This window comes from Pongo abelii, chromosome 1, assembly GCF_028885655.2.
Source record: "Pongo abelii isolate AG06213 chromosome 1, NHGRI_mPonAbe1-v2.0_pri, whole genome shotgun sequence".
NCBI lineage: Eukaryota > Metazoa > Chordata > Mammalia > Primates > Hominidae > Pongo > Pongo abelii.
This window is the reverse complement of record NC_071985.2, coordinates 97,199,259-97,215,934: the sequence shown is the minus strand read 5'-3', so window position 1 is coordinate 97,215,934 and position 16,676 is coordinate 97,199,259. Positions and strand designations below refer to the sequence as shown.

At 43.0% G+C, this 16,676-nt stretch overlaps 1 protein-coding gene and 1 pseudogene across 1 annotated transcript; both read right to left on the bottom strand.

Moving 5' to 3' along the window:
• Positions 1 to 581: 581 nt before the first annotated feature.
• S100A12 (S100 calcium binding protein A12) lies at positions 582 to 2,571 on the bottom strand. Its single transcript, XM_002810164.4, has 3 exons — positions 2,434 to 2,571; positions 1,334 to 1,491; positions 582 to 846 (listed from the first exon to the last, which is right to left on the bottom strand). Exons 2-3 carry the CDS (start codon positions 1,469 to 1,471, stop codon positions 706 to 708), a joined length of 279 nt encoding a protein of 92 aa, XP_002810210.1. The 5' UTR covers positions 1,472 to 1,491; positions 2,434 to 2,571; the 3' UTR covers positions 582 to 705.
• Positions 2,572 to 6,765: 4,194 nt separating this feature from the next.
• Positions 6,766 to 14,737, bottom strand: LOC100454242 (lysosomal-associated transmembrane protein 4B-like; annotated as a pseudogene).
• Positions 14,738 to 16,676: the final 1,939 nt, after the last annotated feature.

Sequence of the window (16,676 nt, the reverse complement as noted above, 5' to 3'; positions counted from 1 at the left end):
TCATATAACTTATCATTAACTACTATTGTATCAATATGATCACATCATGTCATATCATATCATCTCATATCATATATATACATATATATGTATATATATATATATATGTTTAAAGACAGGTTCTTGCTGTGTTGCCCAGGCTGGAATGCAATAGCTATTCACAAGCGCAATCATAGCACACTACAGCCTCAAACTCTTGGACTCAAGCAATCCTCTCGCCCCAGCCTCCTGAGTACTGGAACTACAGGCATATGCCACGATGGCCAGCCATACAATATATTTTTATTTGTTTGTCTATTTATTTATTTTCTATCCTCTCCCCAATAATATGCAAGCTCTAAGAGGTCAAGGACTTTGTGTCTTTGGTCTCTGATGCTCAGTGAACATTTGTTGAGTGAGTGAATGAATGAATGAATGGTGGACATTCAATAAATAATTCAATAAATAAATAATTGGTGATCAAATGAACAAATGGGGCAGGAGTTCTAAGGGATCTAAATTAGACTGCCAGAAGAGCAGGGGTGAGGTGTGATCAAGTTTGGGAACCACAGGCATGGAAAGAAAAAAGTTCACAGACACTATTCAGAACTTTTCATGAGTGTGTTTATTAACACTTACTCCCCACAGGCAAGCCTGGGTTTTGGTGAGGGAAAGAAAAGACCCTCGTTGAGGACATTGCTGGGTAAAAAGCCTTCAGAGAGCTACCTACTCTTTGTGGGTGTGGTAATGGGCAGCCTTCAGCGCAATGGCTACCAGGGATATGAATTCTTGAAAGTCGACCTGTTCATCTTGATTAGCATCCAGGCCTTGGAATATTTCGTTAATGACAGCTTTGTCTTTGATATTCTAGGAAAAAAGGACAACAGAGACCTTGAGTTCAGAACCTCCACACAAGACCCTTTCTTAGGCCTCTTATACCTCAAAGCTCGGGTTATGGAGGCCCAGGCACATTAACTCATTAGCCAACACTGTGTTGGAGAATCCAATGTAACAAAACAGAGAACACAATGGTCATGAACCACCCTGGAATTAACAAGGCTTGACCTGGAAGGTACTCTTCTGCTCACTCATTCAACCCCTCCCGTGCCCTGCCTCTCTCCATTTTACATATGAGGAAACAGACTCAGAGAGAGGAACTGAGTAGAGCCTTAAGTGAGTTATTGAGAGAGAGAAGCAAAGGCCCTCTCCCACAGCAGCGGGGAGAGCATCCTTTGGGAGCTCAAACAGGGGCCAACCCCACCCCAGTCCTTGTCCCACCATCCTCCGCCAGGCCTTGCCACTCCCCTCAGTGCAGGGTCATGGGCAAGTTTGCAGTGAGAGGGGCATCACCTACCTTGATGGTGTTTGCAAGCTCCTTTTTAAGCAGCTGCTTCAGCTCACCCTTAGAGAGGGTGTCAAAATGCCCATTCCGAACTGAGTATTGGTGGAAGATATTGACAATTCCCTCCAGATACTCTTCAAGTTGTGTCATCTTCCCAGCCTAATGTTAACCTTCAAGGAAACAAGGGAGATCTAGCGCCAGTTTCTCCCCCACCCCTCAACCTCCACTCTCTCCTCTCTTTCTGAATCAAGGGCCTAAAGAAAGCATAATATCCTCCATATCTATTTTGTGGTCTCTCTGCTCTGTTTGATCCATGGTGAACTTCTCATTTGTGGATAGGATGGGGAGGAGAAAACATATAATACTGTCTAACGTCTAAAAGAATCAGCCTCAGTTGCCCATGTTCCATACCACCTCATCCACCCGGGTGCATAACTTGGAAGGTATTGCTTACTCAAGGTCCCTTGGGAAGGGTTCTGTGATTGGCCAGACTGTTTGCTTTCCTCAGGTGATGGCACTATGGCCACATGTCCCCTACAAATGGTCCATAGCCCACCCCTGCTTAGCCATTCTTTTGTTGTTGTTGTTGTTTTGGGGTTCTTTTTTGTTTGTTTGTTTTTTGAGACGGAGTCTCGCTCTGCCGCCCAGGCTGGAGTGCAGTAGCGCAATTTCGGCTCGCTGCAAGCTCTGCCTCCTGGGTTCACGCCATTCTCCTGCCCCAGCCTCCCAAGTAGCTGGGACTACAGGCGCCTGCCACCACGCCTGGCTAATTTTTTGTATTTTTTTTTTTAGTAGAGGGGGGGTTTCACCGTGTTAGCCAGGATGGTCTCGATCTCCTGACCTTGTGATCCGCCCACCTCGGCCTCCCAAAGTGCTGGGATTACAGGCGTGAGCCACCGCGCCCGGCCTGCTTAGCCATTCTTAAATCATGGGGCTGAGTCTACATAGTGCAACAAGAGCTGATCTACTTGGGTCCAAAATGCAATATCACCCCAGAGGTGCTCAGGCAAGTGGAGGGTTGTGGTTTCCAACACCCTGTGATTTCAAAGTGGCCACCTGCAGTCACTACCCTGTGGACCACCTAAGAACCCATCCAAGGAAAATGCACTTACCCCTCAATGCACAGGAATGTGGAGCTACAGCAAAAAGCCAGCAGTGGTGAAGGGCACCGAGCCAAGGAAGGTTTTATAATCAGTTCAGGCTTCATCTTAGCCCTTGGGTGAAGAAATCTCTGATTCATCTTGAGGCAATTTATGTAAAGTACTCTGTTGCTCAATAGAAGCTTCAAACCTGTGGCTTAGGCTGCCACAGGAGCAGCCCAGATTGTACCCAGCCCGAATTTTACCCTCCTGCTCAGCCTGAAACAAAATCACCCCCAGCCCACCCACTCACACAGGGGTGCCCTGCACATTTTTTAGCCCTGAGCCAGGGCCCAGATTTCAGGTTTAGCTCTACTCCACTGCTCCCTAATAAAAGACTAGGAGAAAAAACTTTACAGCCTGAGTTTCTTGTTTTAACAGATGAGGTTACCAGCTCCTCAGTTTTGGCAAATGGAATATCAACTTAGAGATCTTTATGCAGCTAAGGAGACAGGAAGGGAGACCTCCTCCTAAGTCGTTCTAGGATGCAAAGTTCATCACTGGAGCAGAGGATCAGTTTTCAAAATAGATTCCAAGGTTTTCAAAAAAGGAGAGAGCAATACTATTATGCCTCCTCTTTGCTTTCCCAACTTTCTAACTTGGCTGTTACAAAGACCTAGAAAGCTGGAGTAGGGTAATCATTGTGTGTGAAGCAAGTTCACCATGCCTAGGTTACTTTACCACGTGCATGAGTTCAGTAAGACAGAGCATTCACGTGAGTTTTAGTAAAGCAACTTTATTACTCACAGAGAGGCAGCAAGGGACAACAGATGCCCAGGATTCATGGAGAGGTGGTCCTTCAAGACTCAGAAACCTGCCCAAAATGGATTAAGTCTCATCTGTACATTCCCCATGTCGCACCAAAGCTGAGGGACATCCAAAAGCACTCTGCCCTTGGTTTATGCCTAGAGGTCAATGGGATTGCTGAGCAACCAAGGCTATGCCAGAACCTGTGCTGCCATCTACCCCACAATACAGATATCCCCCTTAGCAAAGCTAGTTCATTTCATGTGCCCACCGACCTCCCTGGATCTGGAGGCAAATTCTGTCTCTCAGATCCATGTGTCACCTTGACTGACACAATCTCAGAGCAACATTCTTACGCCATTGACAGTATTTGTTTCACTAGGCCCAGGAGGATACCACCACAGCAGGATGATCAGGCTTGTGTAAATCAATGAAAATGACCAAGGCGAGTCTCAATCATTTTAGGAGGTTTATTTGGCCAAAGTTAAGGATGCGTGCCCAGGAGGTAGGTCTACGCCTTTCTCCAAAGACGATTTTGAGGGCTTCAATATTTGAAGGAGAAACAGTGGATATTGGGGGAAGAGGAAGAAATATTTTTTAAATGTGTCAGTAGATAAGAGACAAGTGATTGCATCCTTTTGAGTCTTTGATCAATCTTTCACTGAATACACAATTTTAATGTGGGAGGGGATTAGAGGAAATAGTCACTTATGCATTCATCTGGCTCAGTGAATCTGCATTTTTACATAAGATAATAAAAATAGGGCAGAGGAAGCAATCAGATATGGATTTGTCTCGGGTGAGCAGAGGGATGACTTTATGTTCTGCCCTTTGTACCATACCTGTGAGGATAAGCTGTCAATTACACTGCCAGGGTGAAATTCAATAGAACTGTTTTAGGGTAAAGATCTTGAGGCTCACAAAGAATTTCCTTGTGGGCAAGTTGTGAGGTTGGTGTATGGCTTTTTATCTTTGTAGCTATCTTATTTAGAAACCAACCTGGCGGGGTGGGGGCAGGTTTGCATGACCCATTTCCCAGCCTGACTTTTCCCTCTGGCTTAGTAAGTTTGGGATCCTGAGATTTTTTTTTTTTTTTTCACATCGGCCTGGAGAAGGGACTAGCCCAGGATCCCAGCCATCCAGGCAAGAGGTTGCTAAAGGCAGATCACGAGGTCAGGAGATAGAGACCATCCTGGCTAAGACGGTGAAACCCCATCTCTACTAAAAATACAAAAAATTAGCCAGGCATGGTGGCAGGCACCTGTAGTCCCAGCTACTCAGGAGGCTGAGGCAGGAGAATGGCGTGAACCCACAAGGCGGAGCTTGCAGTGAACCGAGATCACGCCACTGCACTCCAGCCTGGGCGACAGAGTGAGACTCTGTCTCAAAAAAAAAAAAAAAAAGAAATCAAAAAAGCAGGAACACAGCCTCACATACAAATATTAATCTCCAGTGTGAATGGCCTAAACACTGCACTTAAAACACATACAGTGGCAAATTCGATTTAAAAACAAGACCCATCCTTCTGCTGTCTTCAAGACACCTGTCTCCCGTGTAATGACACCTGTAGGTTCAAAGTAAAGAGATAGAAAAAGATCTATCATGCAAACAGAAAACAAAAAAGAGCAGAGGTTGCTATTCTTGAATCAGATCCGATAGACTGTAAGCCAACAACAGTAAAAAAGGATAAAGAAGGGCATTACATAGTGATAAATGGTTCGATTTAACAAGAAAATTTAACCATCCTAAATAAATACACACACAACATTGGAGCACCCAGATTTATAAAATAAGTGCTTCTGGATCTAAGAAAAGATTTTGGCAGCCACACAATAATAGCAGGGGACAACACCCCACTGACATCAGTAGACAAATCATCAAGGCAGAAAACTAACAAAGAAATTATGGACTTAAATTTGACACTTGACCAATTAGACTTAATAGACATCTATAGAACAATGCGCCCAACAACCATAGAATATATATTATTTTCATCTGCACATGGAACATACTCTAAGATCAACCACATGCTCAGTCATAAGGCAAATCTCAATGAATTCAAAAAAATCAAAATCATACCAAGAATCTTGGACCACAGTGGAATAAAAATAGAAATCAATACCAAGAGGAACTCTCAAAACCACACAAATAAATGGAAACTAAACAACTTGTTCCTGACTTTTGGTCAAACAACAAAATTAAGGCAGAAATCAAAAAATTCTTTGAAACATACAAAAATAGAGACACAACACAACATACCAAAACATCTGGAATGTAGCAAAAGTAGTGTTAAGAAGGAATTTTTTTTTTCATCTTGGGTGTGGGCGAATCTCATTTTAATTGCAAAAGACTTCATTCACAGCACATTCAGTAATGAACCAACAGGAGAGTTGCTGACTTTTAAACATATGAATATATAAAAATCCCTTGCAATTTAGGTAGTCAAGATAATAAGTGCATAAAAGGAAAGCAATCCTCATTTTTCTGAAAACTTTTACATTTTAAAAGGTGACTAGGCATACTTGGAAGTTCAAAGCAGTAGAATGTACCTTGCAGGGGAAGAAGGAGGAAAACCCTTTCCATGTTTTTAGGCAAATATATGACAAATATATCCCAATTCCACTTGATAAAGTCAGTTGCATGACTTCCTTGAACCAGGCTAGGGCAGAACACTCAGTGTAAGCAGGCCCTGGGTGGGGATGTGAATCTAGAAGAGGAGCACCAGATCCCATGCAGCACCAAACACATCCGTTTCATCCTCTAACATAGGTGAGGCATGCCACCCCATGACCCTGGACACAGGATGCAGGAGAACAGACATCAGGTGGTTACTGCTCCCACTGCCTGGTGCTTTCCAATGGTTTTAAGTCAGGTCATGGAGAAAATCCTTTACCACCAAACGCAAACTGTCATTGAACTTAAGTCATAAAGGATGTTATGGGGGAAATTCTTAAAACACATACGTAAGGACTTCTATTTACCTAATTAGAACAATGATTACAGAATTGGCATTCCTGTTTTCATAAGATTTTGTTCTCTACATTGGAAAGGTTTAAGAAAAGTTGTCTATTTTTGGTTTTATTTTACACTTTCAAAAGAGAGGGAACAGAGAGAAACGTGTGACTAACTGCCCAACTTTGGGGTCCCACAGGTACGAAAGCAGACTTCTCTGACTCTAGGTACATCTAGATTTGGGGGAAGTTTCCATTCCTAGGGAGGGTTAGTGAAGCCTCTTACACCCCCAATCCTACAGAAAGTATTCTACAGCCAATCTATCACAGTGTTCTAGCAAAGCGTATGTTGAGGAAAACTACAGGTTTCAACCTAACATCTAAATTTTTAAAAGTAGCATTTTGGCAACAAACAAGCGCAGAGAGCTCACCTGAAAAGTGAAATAACAGAACTATTGCTCAGATATCTGAAAAGTCAAGCTGCTGCCCCCAGCTCCGCCCACTCAAAGGCTTAGGCAGACACCTAGGGTGGCGGCGGCTCCTTGGCAGCACCATTCACAGTGGTATCATCATACTGGGGTAGGAGCACCTTAGTGTCATTGCTGGTAACATAAAACAGGACATCGGAGGAGTTCCTGCCATTGATCTATCTATAGCAGTTCCAAACACAGCTAATCAAGTAACCCTTAAAAGTTAAGATAATGCTAATAAACAGAAGAATAATAAGGACCAAACAGGTAGGATTCACTGACATGACATCATCTCTGTAGGGAAAATTAGGAGGCAGTTGTTGTACGTATTCCTGAATGGAGTTTGGATAAACAAGCACAGTGATTGCAACCAAGGTGTTCAGAGCAAAATCAAAGATCTGGTAACAGGGCCGGGCGCGGTGGCTCACGCTTGTAATCCCAGCACTTTGGGAAGCCGAGGTGGGCGGATCACGAGGTCAGGAGATGGAGACCACGGTGAAACCCCGTCTCTACTAAAAATACAAAAAATTAGCCGGGCGTGGTGGCTGGCGCCTGTAGTCCCAGTTACTCGGAGAGGCTGAGGCGGGAGAATGGCGTGAACCCGGGAGGTCGAGCTTGCAGTGAACCGAGATCGCGCCACTGCACTCCAGCCTAGGCGTCAGACCGAGACTCCGTCTCGGAAAAAAAAAAAAAAAAAAAAAAAAAATCTGGTAACAGAAGAATGGGATGATCCAGAATGCGTGTTGCCTGCATGCTTCGTAATTAGCCGTAGCACATATCAGTATCATGAGCAGAGAAATCGCAATGGCAATGCACGTATTGGCATCATCCATGAACTCAAAATCACCTCCCAGTTCAGAACTTGAAAAGTGATACTGATCCAGATCGGCCAGTGCACTCAACAAAATCAAGAGCACCACAGCATTGATGATCAGGTACCAGACACCTAGCAGGATCGTGCCGGTGCGGACATGGCGGCACAGGCAGCAGCTGTTGGAGTAGAACCGCATCCAGGGCGCGACCAGGGAGCGACCATCCTCATCGCTCCTGGCGCAGAGGCGCAAGGGCGCACCCAAGTTTCCAGGAGCGTTGACCTCCTCGCCCGGGGTCCACCGCACTGCTGCTGCAGACTCCTCGGCTGCTCCGGCTTCTGGCCCGCTCACCGGTGTGCCCGCCAGCCTCGCTCCTCTATCCTCCCAAGAGGGAATTTTATAGCACTAAATGCCTATATCAAGTGGAGTGGGAGGAGGGGGAAGAGATAACATTAGGAGATATACCTAATGTAAACAACGAGTTAATGGGTGCAGCACACCAACATGGCACATGTATACATATGTAACAAACCTGCACGTTGTGCACATGTACCCTAGAACTTAAAGTATAATAAAAATATATATATAAAGAAGATATTAAGAGAAAGATCTCAAATTAACAACCCAACCTCCACCTTGTTAGAAAAACAAGAACAACTAAGCTCAAAGCTAGCAGAAGAAAAGAAGTAACTAAAATAAGAGCAGAACTAAATGAATTGAGACCCAAAAAGCCATACAAAGGATCAGTGAAAAGAAAACTTGCTTTTTTGAAAGGATAAACAAGATTGATAGACCATTAGCTAGATTAACAAAGAAAACGAGAGAAGATCAAAATAAACACAATCAGAAATGACAAAGGTGACGTTACAACCGATTCCACAGAAATACAAGAGATCCTCAGAGATAGGAACCTCTTTATGTGTACAAACTAGAAAATCTAGAGAAAATCAATACATTCCTGGAAACACACAACCTCCCAAGACTGAGTCAAGAAGAAATAGAATTTCTGCACAGACCAATAACAAGTAATGAAATTGAATCAGTAATAAAACACCTACCAACAATAACAACAACAACAACAAAAAAAAAACCTGTATCAGATGGATTCATAGTCAAATTCTACTAGATCTACAAAGAAGAGCTGATATCAATCCTAAAGAAACTATTGCAAAAAATCAAGGAGGGGCTCTTCCCTAACTCATTCTATGAAACCAATATCCTCATGACACCAAAATTTGGCAAAGGCACAACAAAAAAAAGAAAACTACAGACCAATATGCCTGATGAGCATAGACGTAAAACTCTTCAACAAAATACTAGAAAACCAAATACAGCAGCATACCAAAAAGCTGATTTCCCAAATAAGTGGGCTTTATTTCTGGAATGCAGGGATGGTTCAACATATGTAAATAAATACATGTGATTCACCACATAAACAGAATTTAAAACAAAAACTATATGATCATCTCAATCAATGCAGAAAAGCATTCAATAAAAATTCAACATTTCTTCATAATAAAAGCTCTCAATAAACTAGATATCAAAGAAACATACCTCAAAATAATAAGAGCCATCTATGACAAACCCACAGTTGACATCATACTGAATAAGCATAAGTTGGGTGCATTCTGCCTAAGAACTAGAACAAGACAAGGATGTCTACTCTCACTATTCCTATTCAACATAGTACTAAAAGTCCTAGCCAGAGCAATTAGACATGAGAAAGAGATAAAAGGAACCCAAATTGAAAAAGAGCAAATTACCTCTCTTCACTGATAATATGATTCTATGTCCAGAAAACTCTAAAGATTCTGCCAAAAGACTCCTAGACTTGATAAACAACTTCAGCAAATCTCAGAAAACAAAATCAACATAGAAAAATCAGTAGCATTTCTATACATCAATAATATTCAAGCTGAGAACCAAATCAAAGATGCAATTCCATTTAAAACAGCCACACACAAAAAATAAAATACCTAAGAAAACATTTAACCAGCAAGGTGAAAGACCTCTACAAAAAGAACTACAAAACACTGCTACAAGAAATCATAGATGACACAAACAAATGAAAAAGCATGCCATGCTCATGGATTGGAAGAATTGATATAGTTAATAAGTCCACATTGCCCAAAGCAATCTATAGATTCAATGCTATTCCTATCAAATTACCAAGGTCATTTTTCACACAACTTTACAAAACTAGTCTAAAATTCATATAGAAGTAAAAAGAGCACAAATAGCCAAAGCAATCTTAAGCAAAAAAGAATATAACCAGAGGTACCACATTACCCAATTTCAAACTACACTACAAGGCTACAGTAACCAAAACGGCATGGTATTGGTACAAAAATAGACACATAGACCAATGGAACAGCATGGAGACCACTGAAATAAAGCCACATACCTACAACCAACTGACCTTGAACAAGGCTGGCAAAAATAAACAATGGGGAAAGGACATCTTATTCAATAAATGGTGCTGGGGAAACTGGCTAACCATATGCAGAAGAATGAAACTGGACCCCTACCTCTCACCGTATACAAAAATTAACTCAAGATGGATTAAAGACTTAAATGTTAAGACCTTAAACTATTAAAATCCTGGAAGAAAACCTAGGAAATACTCTTCTAGACATGTTTTAGGCAAAGAATTTATGATTAAGTCCTCAAAAACAATGCAACAAAAATGAAAATTGATATGGGAACTAATTAAACTAAAAAGCTTCCACACAGTGAAAGAAACTAATAACAGAGTAAATAGACAGTCTACAGAATGGGAGACAATATTCACAAACTATGCATCTGACAAAGGGCTGATACCCAGAATCTATAAGGAACTCAAACAACTTAACAAGAAGAAAACAAATAACCCCATTAAAAAGTGGGCATAGGACATGAACAGACATTTCTCAAAAAGAAACACAAATAGCCAACAAACATATGCAAAAACTAATCATCAGAGAGATGCAAATCAAAAGCACAAGAAATATCATCTCATATCAGTCAGGATGACTATTATTTAAAAGTCAAAAAAATAACAGATGTTGGCAAGGTTGGAGAGAAAAAGGAATGATTATACACTGTTGGTAGAAACGCAGATTAGTTCAGCAGTTTGGAGATTTCTCAAAGAACTAAAAACAGAATTGCCATTCAACCCATCAATCCCGTTACTGAGTATATACCCAAAGGAAAAGACACCTGCACTAGTATGTTTATCAAAGCACTATTCACATTAGCAAAGACATGGAATCTACCCAGGTACCTATCAATGGTGGGTTGGATAAAGAAAATGTAGTACATATATGTCATATATGTCAATACTATGAAGCCATAAAAAAGAACACGATCATGTCCTTTGCAGCAACATGGATGCACCTGGAGGCCATTATGCTAAGTGAATTAATGTAGAAACAGAAAACCAAATACCAGAATTTCTCACTTATAAGTGAGAACTAAACACTGAGTACACACAGACAAAAAGATGGGAGCGGTGGACACTGGGGATTCCAAAAGGAGGGAGGGCAGGAGGGGCACCAGGGTTGAAAAGCTACCTAACAGGTACTATGTTCACTATTTGGGCAATGAGATCATTAGCAGCCCAAGCCTCAGCATCATGCAATATACCCATGTAACAAACCTGCACATGTATACCCTGAATCTAAAATAATTTTTTTTACAAAGAGGCCAAAGAAGGATCCTTCAGATGGCCTCACTGTTTGAAACTAATGGGCTGGGTCGGCCTGTGGATCCCTTCCCCTGTGTCTGTACAATCCCCAAGGTGTTTACTCAGGTACAGCAGGAGGTGTTGGCAACAACCAAAGGCCACTCTGCTCTGCCAGCAGATGATCAGAGGCTGTTCAGGTGTTCATCACCAGCTTAGCTAATGAGTTCAGTGAGTCTCACTTGTCCTAAATAGTCCAGGTGGTAGCATTAGTTATCACTGATGTAGTCAATGACAAGTTGGGTACCATTTTTCCCAGGGCATGTACACCTATGCCAGGTAGGAGGACACAGACAGCAAAATGGAATCAGCTATCAGAATGCCTTCCTGGCAGAGAATGTCAGGCAACCCTGCAATGTCGGAAGCTCTTCCAGCTTAGAGTGTCATTTTGCACAAACACTTGAGGACCCCAAATTCCAAAACAGCGTGCTCTATCTAAGGGTGACAGGTATTCTGCACTATATCCCACAAAGGAATATACAAGCCAGGGGAGCACATGTAACTCCGGTCAGGGAGCTGTCATTATAAAAGTCTCTAGTTGAAGTGTACAAAGCCTGTGTCAGATTTAGCCATGAGTTAGGTGGCAAGGTAAATTGTATGATGTGCCTGCTTTCCCATACCGTTGACAATGTTTAGAATCTGTCTGATTTTATGTCTATGTTCTAGGTAACCTGCACTGAGGCCATCACTCTCCAATCAGAACCACCTCTGGCTGTTGGGGCCCCAGTCAAATTGGCAACAGGCCACAGATGGACTATTCCAGCATGGAGATGCCCTGAGTACATGGGTGGCTGATTCAGCAGTGTTTTAGATCACAGAGGAATTTCCAAATCTCCTAAGACTGGAAGGAAAGCTCCTCCGCCCAGGGAAGAAGACAGAATTGTTACTGGGGCAACCCCTAAGAGTTTAGGGCAATCAAAATGCCAATCCTCTTGCTCTATACATAGGGAGATTATCTTTGCCTAGAGGATTGCTCACACCAGGAAAAAACTACCAGTCCTTCAGGCCCCGAGGTGTGCCAGGTAAAGTCCTGGGCAAGAAAGAGTGGCCCAAGAGAGAAGCTCATCTGGTACCTCCTCTCCCTACTCCTCACTCTGGACAGCAGAGACCCTATAGGGGATGAGGAGAAAGAGGCCAGGCAGGCAGGCAAGGAATGGCTGTCCCTTCCACACCCAGGGTGGAAAACGGCTACAAGAGAGCACCTTCATGTTTTAATTAGGGTCTCTTGCTTGGAGACAGTAGAGATCTGATTCTACCTCTGCCACTTGCCAGATTCATAAGCTTTGTCAAGTTTCTGAGTCTACTCATGTACAAAATGGAAATAGTAGTTACCTCTCTCATAGGATTGTTATGAGAAATGAGATAAGTTACCACAATGTCTTGAGCTAAAAAGCAAAATCATTAACAAAATCATTGGCCTGTGTCAAAATTTTTGTTTCAATTCATTAATGAGAGAACCAGCAAGGAAGACTTTTTTGAACTGGTTTGAAAGATATTAAGAATATGAAAGACAGTTAGAAAGTAATGTCTAAGATTCTTAATTTAGACACAAGACTAGATACAAGTCTTTTGACTTTTCATAGGGAGACAAAAACAAACCATAACAGTTTTGGGTTTAACGTCTTGACCAGCCTATAAAGCCATATTGCCCTATCCAGCAGAGGTAAACTGTCTACATCATCTGTTATGAATTGCTATCAAACATGCTTTGCCGATCAGTTTTCTAAAAAGTGTCAGATGAGGTCTAGTAGCAAGGACCTGCTTTTATTCAGACAGACTCTAGCATGAGATCAAAAATATAAGCAATCACCAGTTTGCCTTTTTCCAGGTTTGAGATGATTTTTCTTTTCTTTCACACTGACACATAGCTGGAGCCCAGTAAGTGTTGGTAGCTTTCCCTCCCCTCTTCAGCCCATTTGAATTTAGACTGAATGCCCCCAGGCAGGAGGGCATAAAATGGGCTGGGTTCTGGACCCAATCAAAATTGTTCTGGTTCCCAAGTGGAGGGATAAACAGGAAAATCTTTTCCATTGGAACAAGGCCTTTTGCTCAGCCACTGTAGACCGACTGCCCAAGTCCAGATTCTCTCCATGCCCTTTAAGACTTTTGTCACAATCACCAGGAACACACCTGAAGTCAGGACACTTTGGCAAAGAACTTGGAAGGAGAAGCAAGACTTCAAACAGGTCATCCTTATAGGACCCAGAAATCACAGTGGCCAGATCTGCTTCAATTGGTGAGCCGAGCTCTCCTTTGTGGGCTCAAATGTTGCATGCGATTTCCTGCTAAACTACTTATTTCTAAACTTCCCACTCCCTTGTTCTTCTTTTGCAGCTGGGTAAACAGGAAACAAAATCACCTTGCTCTGGGCCACAAGTCCTGTCTGATTCTGCCCAGTCAGTGGTTTCGGTAATGGGCACGGTCTTGTTTGTAAATCATCATCTCCAAGCCTGCGTCCTCTGGGAAGCTTCCAAGGCCTGCCTCTCTCACTTCTCTTCTCCAGACGGCCAGTGACAGCTGGGCCACCTCCCCTGCCCAACTGTGCACTCAAGAATCAACTGTTGACCCAATTCTTCACAACCAGTACCCATCACTTATGGTGAAACTCCAAAGGGCACTGTGGGCCACCTTCCTCTTCTGGTGGGCTCAGAAAAAGAAGACTTATTGGACTTCCAAGTAATGGCAGACAACTGAGAATAGTAACTCTCCCCAAAAGAATCCATTGACAGCAAGTCCAGTAGCACACTTTCAAGGGGAATCAAAGGTGCTGAGATAGGTTGCCCCTCACCACCCTGACACACACACACACCCCACCACCACCACTACCACCACCACCAATGTGGATAGCTGAAAGGCAGAATCGGGGTGCTCGCTCCTTTTTTGTACTCCTGTTACTATCTTTTCTCTTGTGAGGTCCCCTAAATGTTGAGTTGACCTGAGATGTGGCTTGGTGAACCCTGGAAACTTTCCCACCTTTTTTAGCCTAGGCCACATTCGGGTCAGCTGCTCACCTTTGCACTATATATTGGAGAAAATTATAGCAAGATCACTGTGGTGTCTCTCAGAGCTCCATAATCTCCGTTTCTGCAATGCGGAGTTATTCCACACTCCTGACTTAAGCAGAAGCACTGGCTTGGGGGGATGGATAGATATCCTTCAGCAAAGCTGAGAAGAAAGTAATTTAATGCCTAGGCCTTCCTCCTTGCCCCAGCAGAAGCCCATCTCCATATTCTGATGACTAGATTTTCCCATCCCATCTTAGATGCCAATCTTAACTTTCAGCTGGCTGCCAACCATTTTCACTAATAGGTTAGCTGATAACAAATAAAATTGTTTTATTTGTTAATTAAAAACATTGGTGAATAAGGGCTTAAACTATTACCTTTCCCTGTTCATTTACACTTTCTATGATTAAGGCCTACTACAAGAAAAAGCCCAGTGACCTGAACTGAGTAATCTTCAGCACTGGAAACCAGTTAATCTGAGTGGCATTTTGCTAATGGTAGGAAAGGGTTTGCTCCTCCTGAAATCCTAGGGAATAGGTCACCTCCTCTTCTCCTCTTGAGCATGAAGCATGTCTAGCTTCTCCAAAGAACCCCTCCCCTCCACTACCCCAGAGTTAGCTTCCTCTCTTCAGCCCATGATCCTGGGGTTCCAAGCACAGTAATTATCCCAGAGATGGTGGAAGGCCCCCTGCTGTATTTAGTAACTCTCCCCGCAAAGAATCAATTGACAGCAAGTTCAACAGTGCACTTCCAAGGGGAATCAAAAGCACTGGGATAGGTTGCACTCCCGCCCTGACACACACACACACGTGCACAGACCCCACCATACCCCACCATAAGTGTTGGTAGCTTTTTCTCCCCTCTTCAGCCCATTTGAATTTAGACTGAATTCCCCCAGGCAGGAGGGCAGAAAATGGGCTGGGTTCTGGACCCAATCAAAATTGTTCTGGTTCCCTAGCGGAGGAATAAACAGGAAAATATTTTCCATTGAAATAAGGTCTTTTGTTCAGCCACTGTATACTGTGCTTAGGCAATGGCTGGGGCCCTTGTGCAGTGCAGAGGGACACCAAGCAGCTTCCATCTTCCAGGCCTGGGTGTATCCTCAGCTTCACAGAGCAGGAAAGTTGTGGAGGACTGTGGGCAGCAGGGTAGGAACTGATTTAGCCCTTGGCAACAACACATGTTCCCACAAAGCATCCACCCACCCACCCAACACAACAATAGCAATAAAAACACTCCAACTTTTGGCCAGGTGTGGTGTGGATCACACCTGTAATCTCAGCACTTTGGGAGGCCAAGGTAGGAGGTTTGCTTAAGTCCAGGAGTTTGAGACTAGCCTGGGCAACATAGCAAGTCTTCATCTCTACAACAAAATAATTTAAAAATTAGCCAAGGGCAGTGGCTCATGCCTGTAGTCTCAGCTACTAAAGAGGCTGAGGTGGGAGGATTACTTGAGCCCAGGTGTTCGAGGCTACAGTGAGCCATGATCATGCCATTGTACTCTAGTCCAGGTGACAGAGCAAGACCCTGTGTCTCAAAAAAAAAAAAAAAAGAGAGAGAGAGACAGACAAAGAGAAAAACTCTGCCTTTTGTTACTAAAAACCAGTAAGCAGGACAAGTGTTCTTAACCTTTTTGAGATGTTGGGCCTTTTTGAGACTCTGATGGAAGCCGTGGAGGAATGTTCTCAGTGCGTCACTCAAAATGATGCACAAAACTTCAACCCAATTTCAGAGATGTATAGACAGACAGGTTAAGAACCCTGGTTTAGTGATTCTGGTGACAGCTTCCTACATTTTTACCCATCGCTAACACCATTGTCCCAGCACCTAAGTGAGGACAACAGAAAATTCCCCACACCACAGCATGAAAATCCCGTTTGGGATGACATTCTTGTCAAAAGGTTCCCCTTCATTTTCTTCTTTTTTTTAATGCCCATCTCAGAGAAGAACCATTCATCTTCTGGCCTTCCCCTTGTACCAGCTCTTGGGAAGTATTTTTTAGATAATTCTCTGATCACCAAAGCATAGAATCCCATAGGGCAGCATATGAATAACCTATTCTTTGACTTAAGTTTTACTAATTTATTTTCCTATTTGCCTATTCCTTTATCATTTAATTGAGTTGGGAGTTTGGGAGTGGAGAGGGAGGAAAAATTTTCAAAATCCCCAAGGACAAACTACAGGTATGGGGACAGGTGTGGGGATTATCCTATTAATGGAGGACTCTGAACATTGTCCACCTACATCACACCACACAGAATCAGCCTCTCCCTCTCTCCCTCTCTCGCTCTCTCTTTCTGTCTGTCTCTCTCTCTCTCACACACACACACACACACACAGACACACACACACACACACACACACACACACACTTCTATGTAGCTATCACCCTAATTTCCCAAGAGCCACATCTAAGACATTTAGCTGGGAGCTAAAATTTGGCTTAGAGAACAGTATCAGTTGTTCTTATACTACCACCCTGTTCTCAAATCCCCGACCCATTTCAGAAC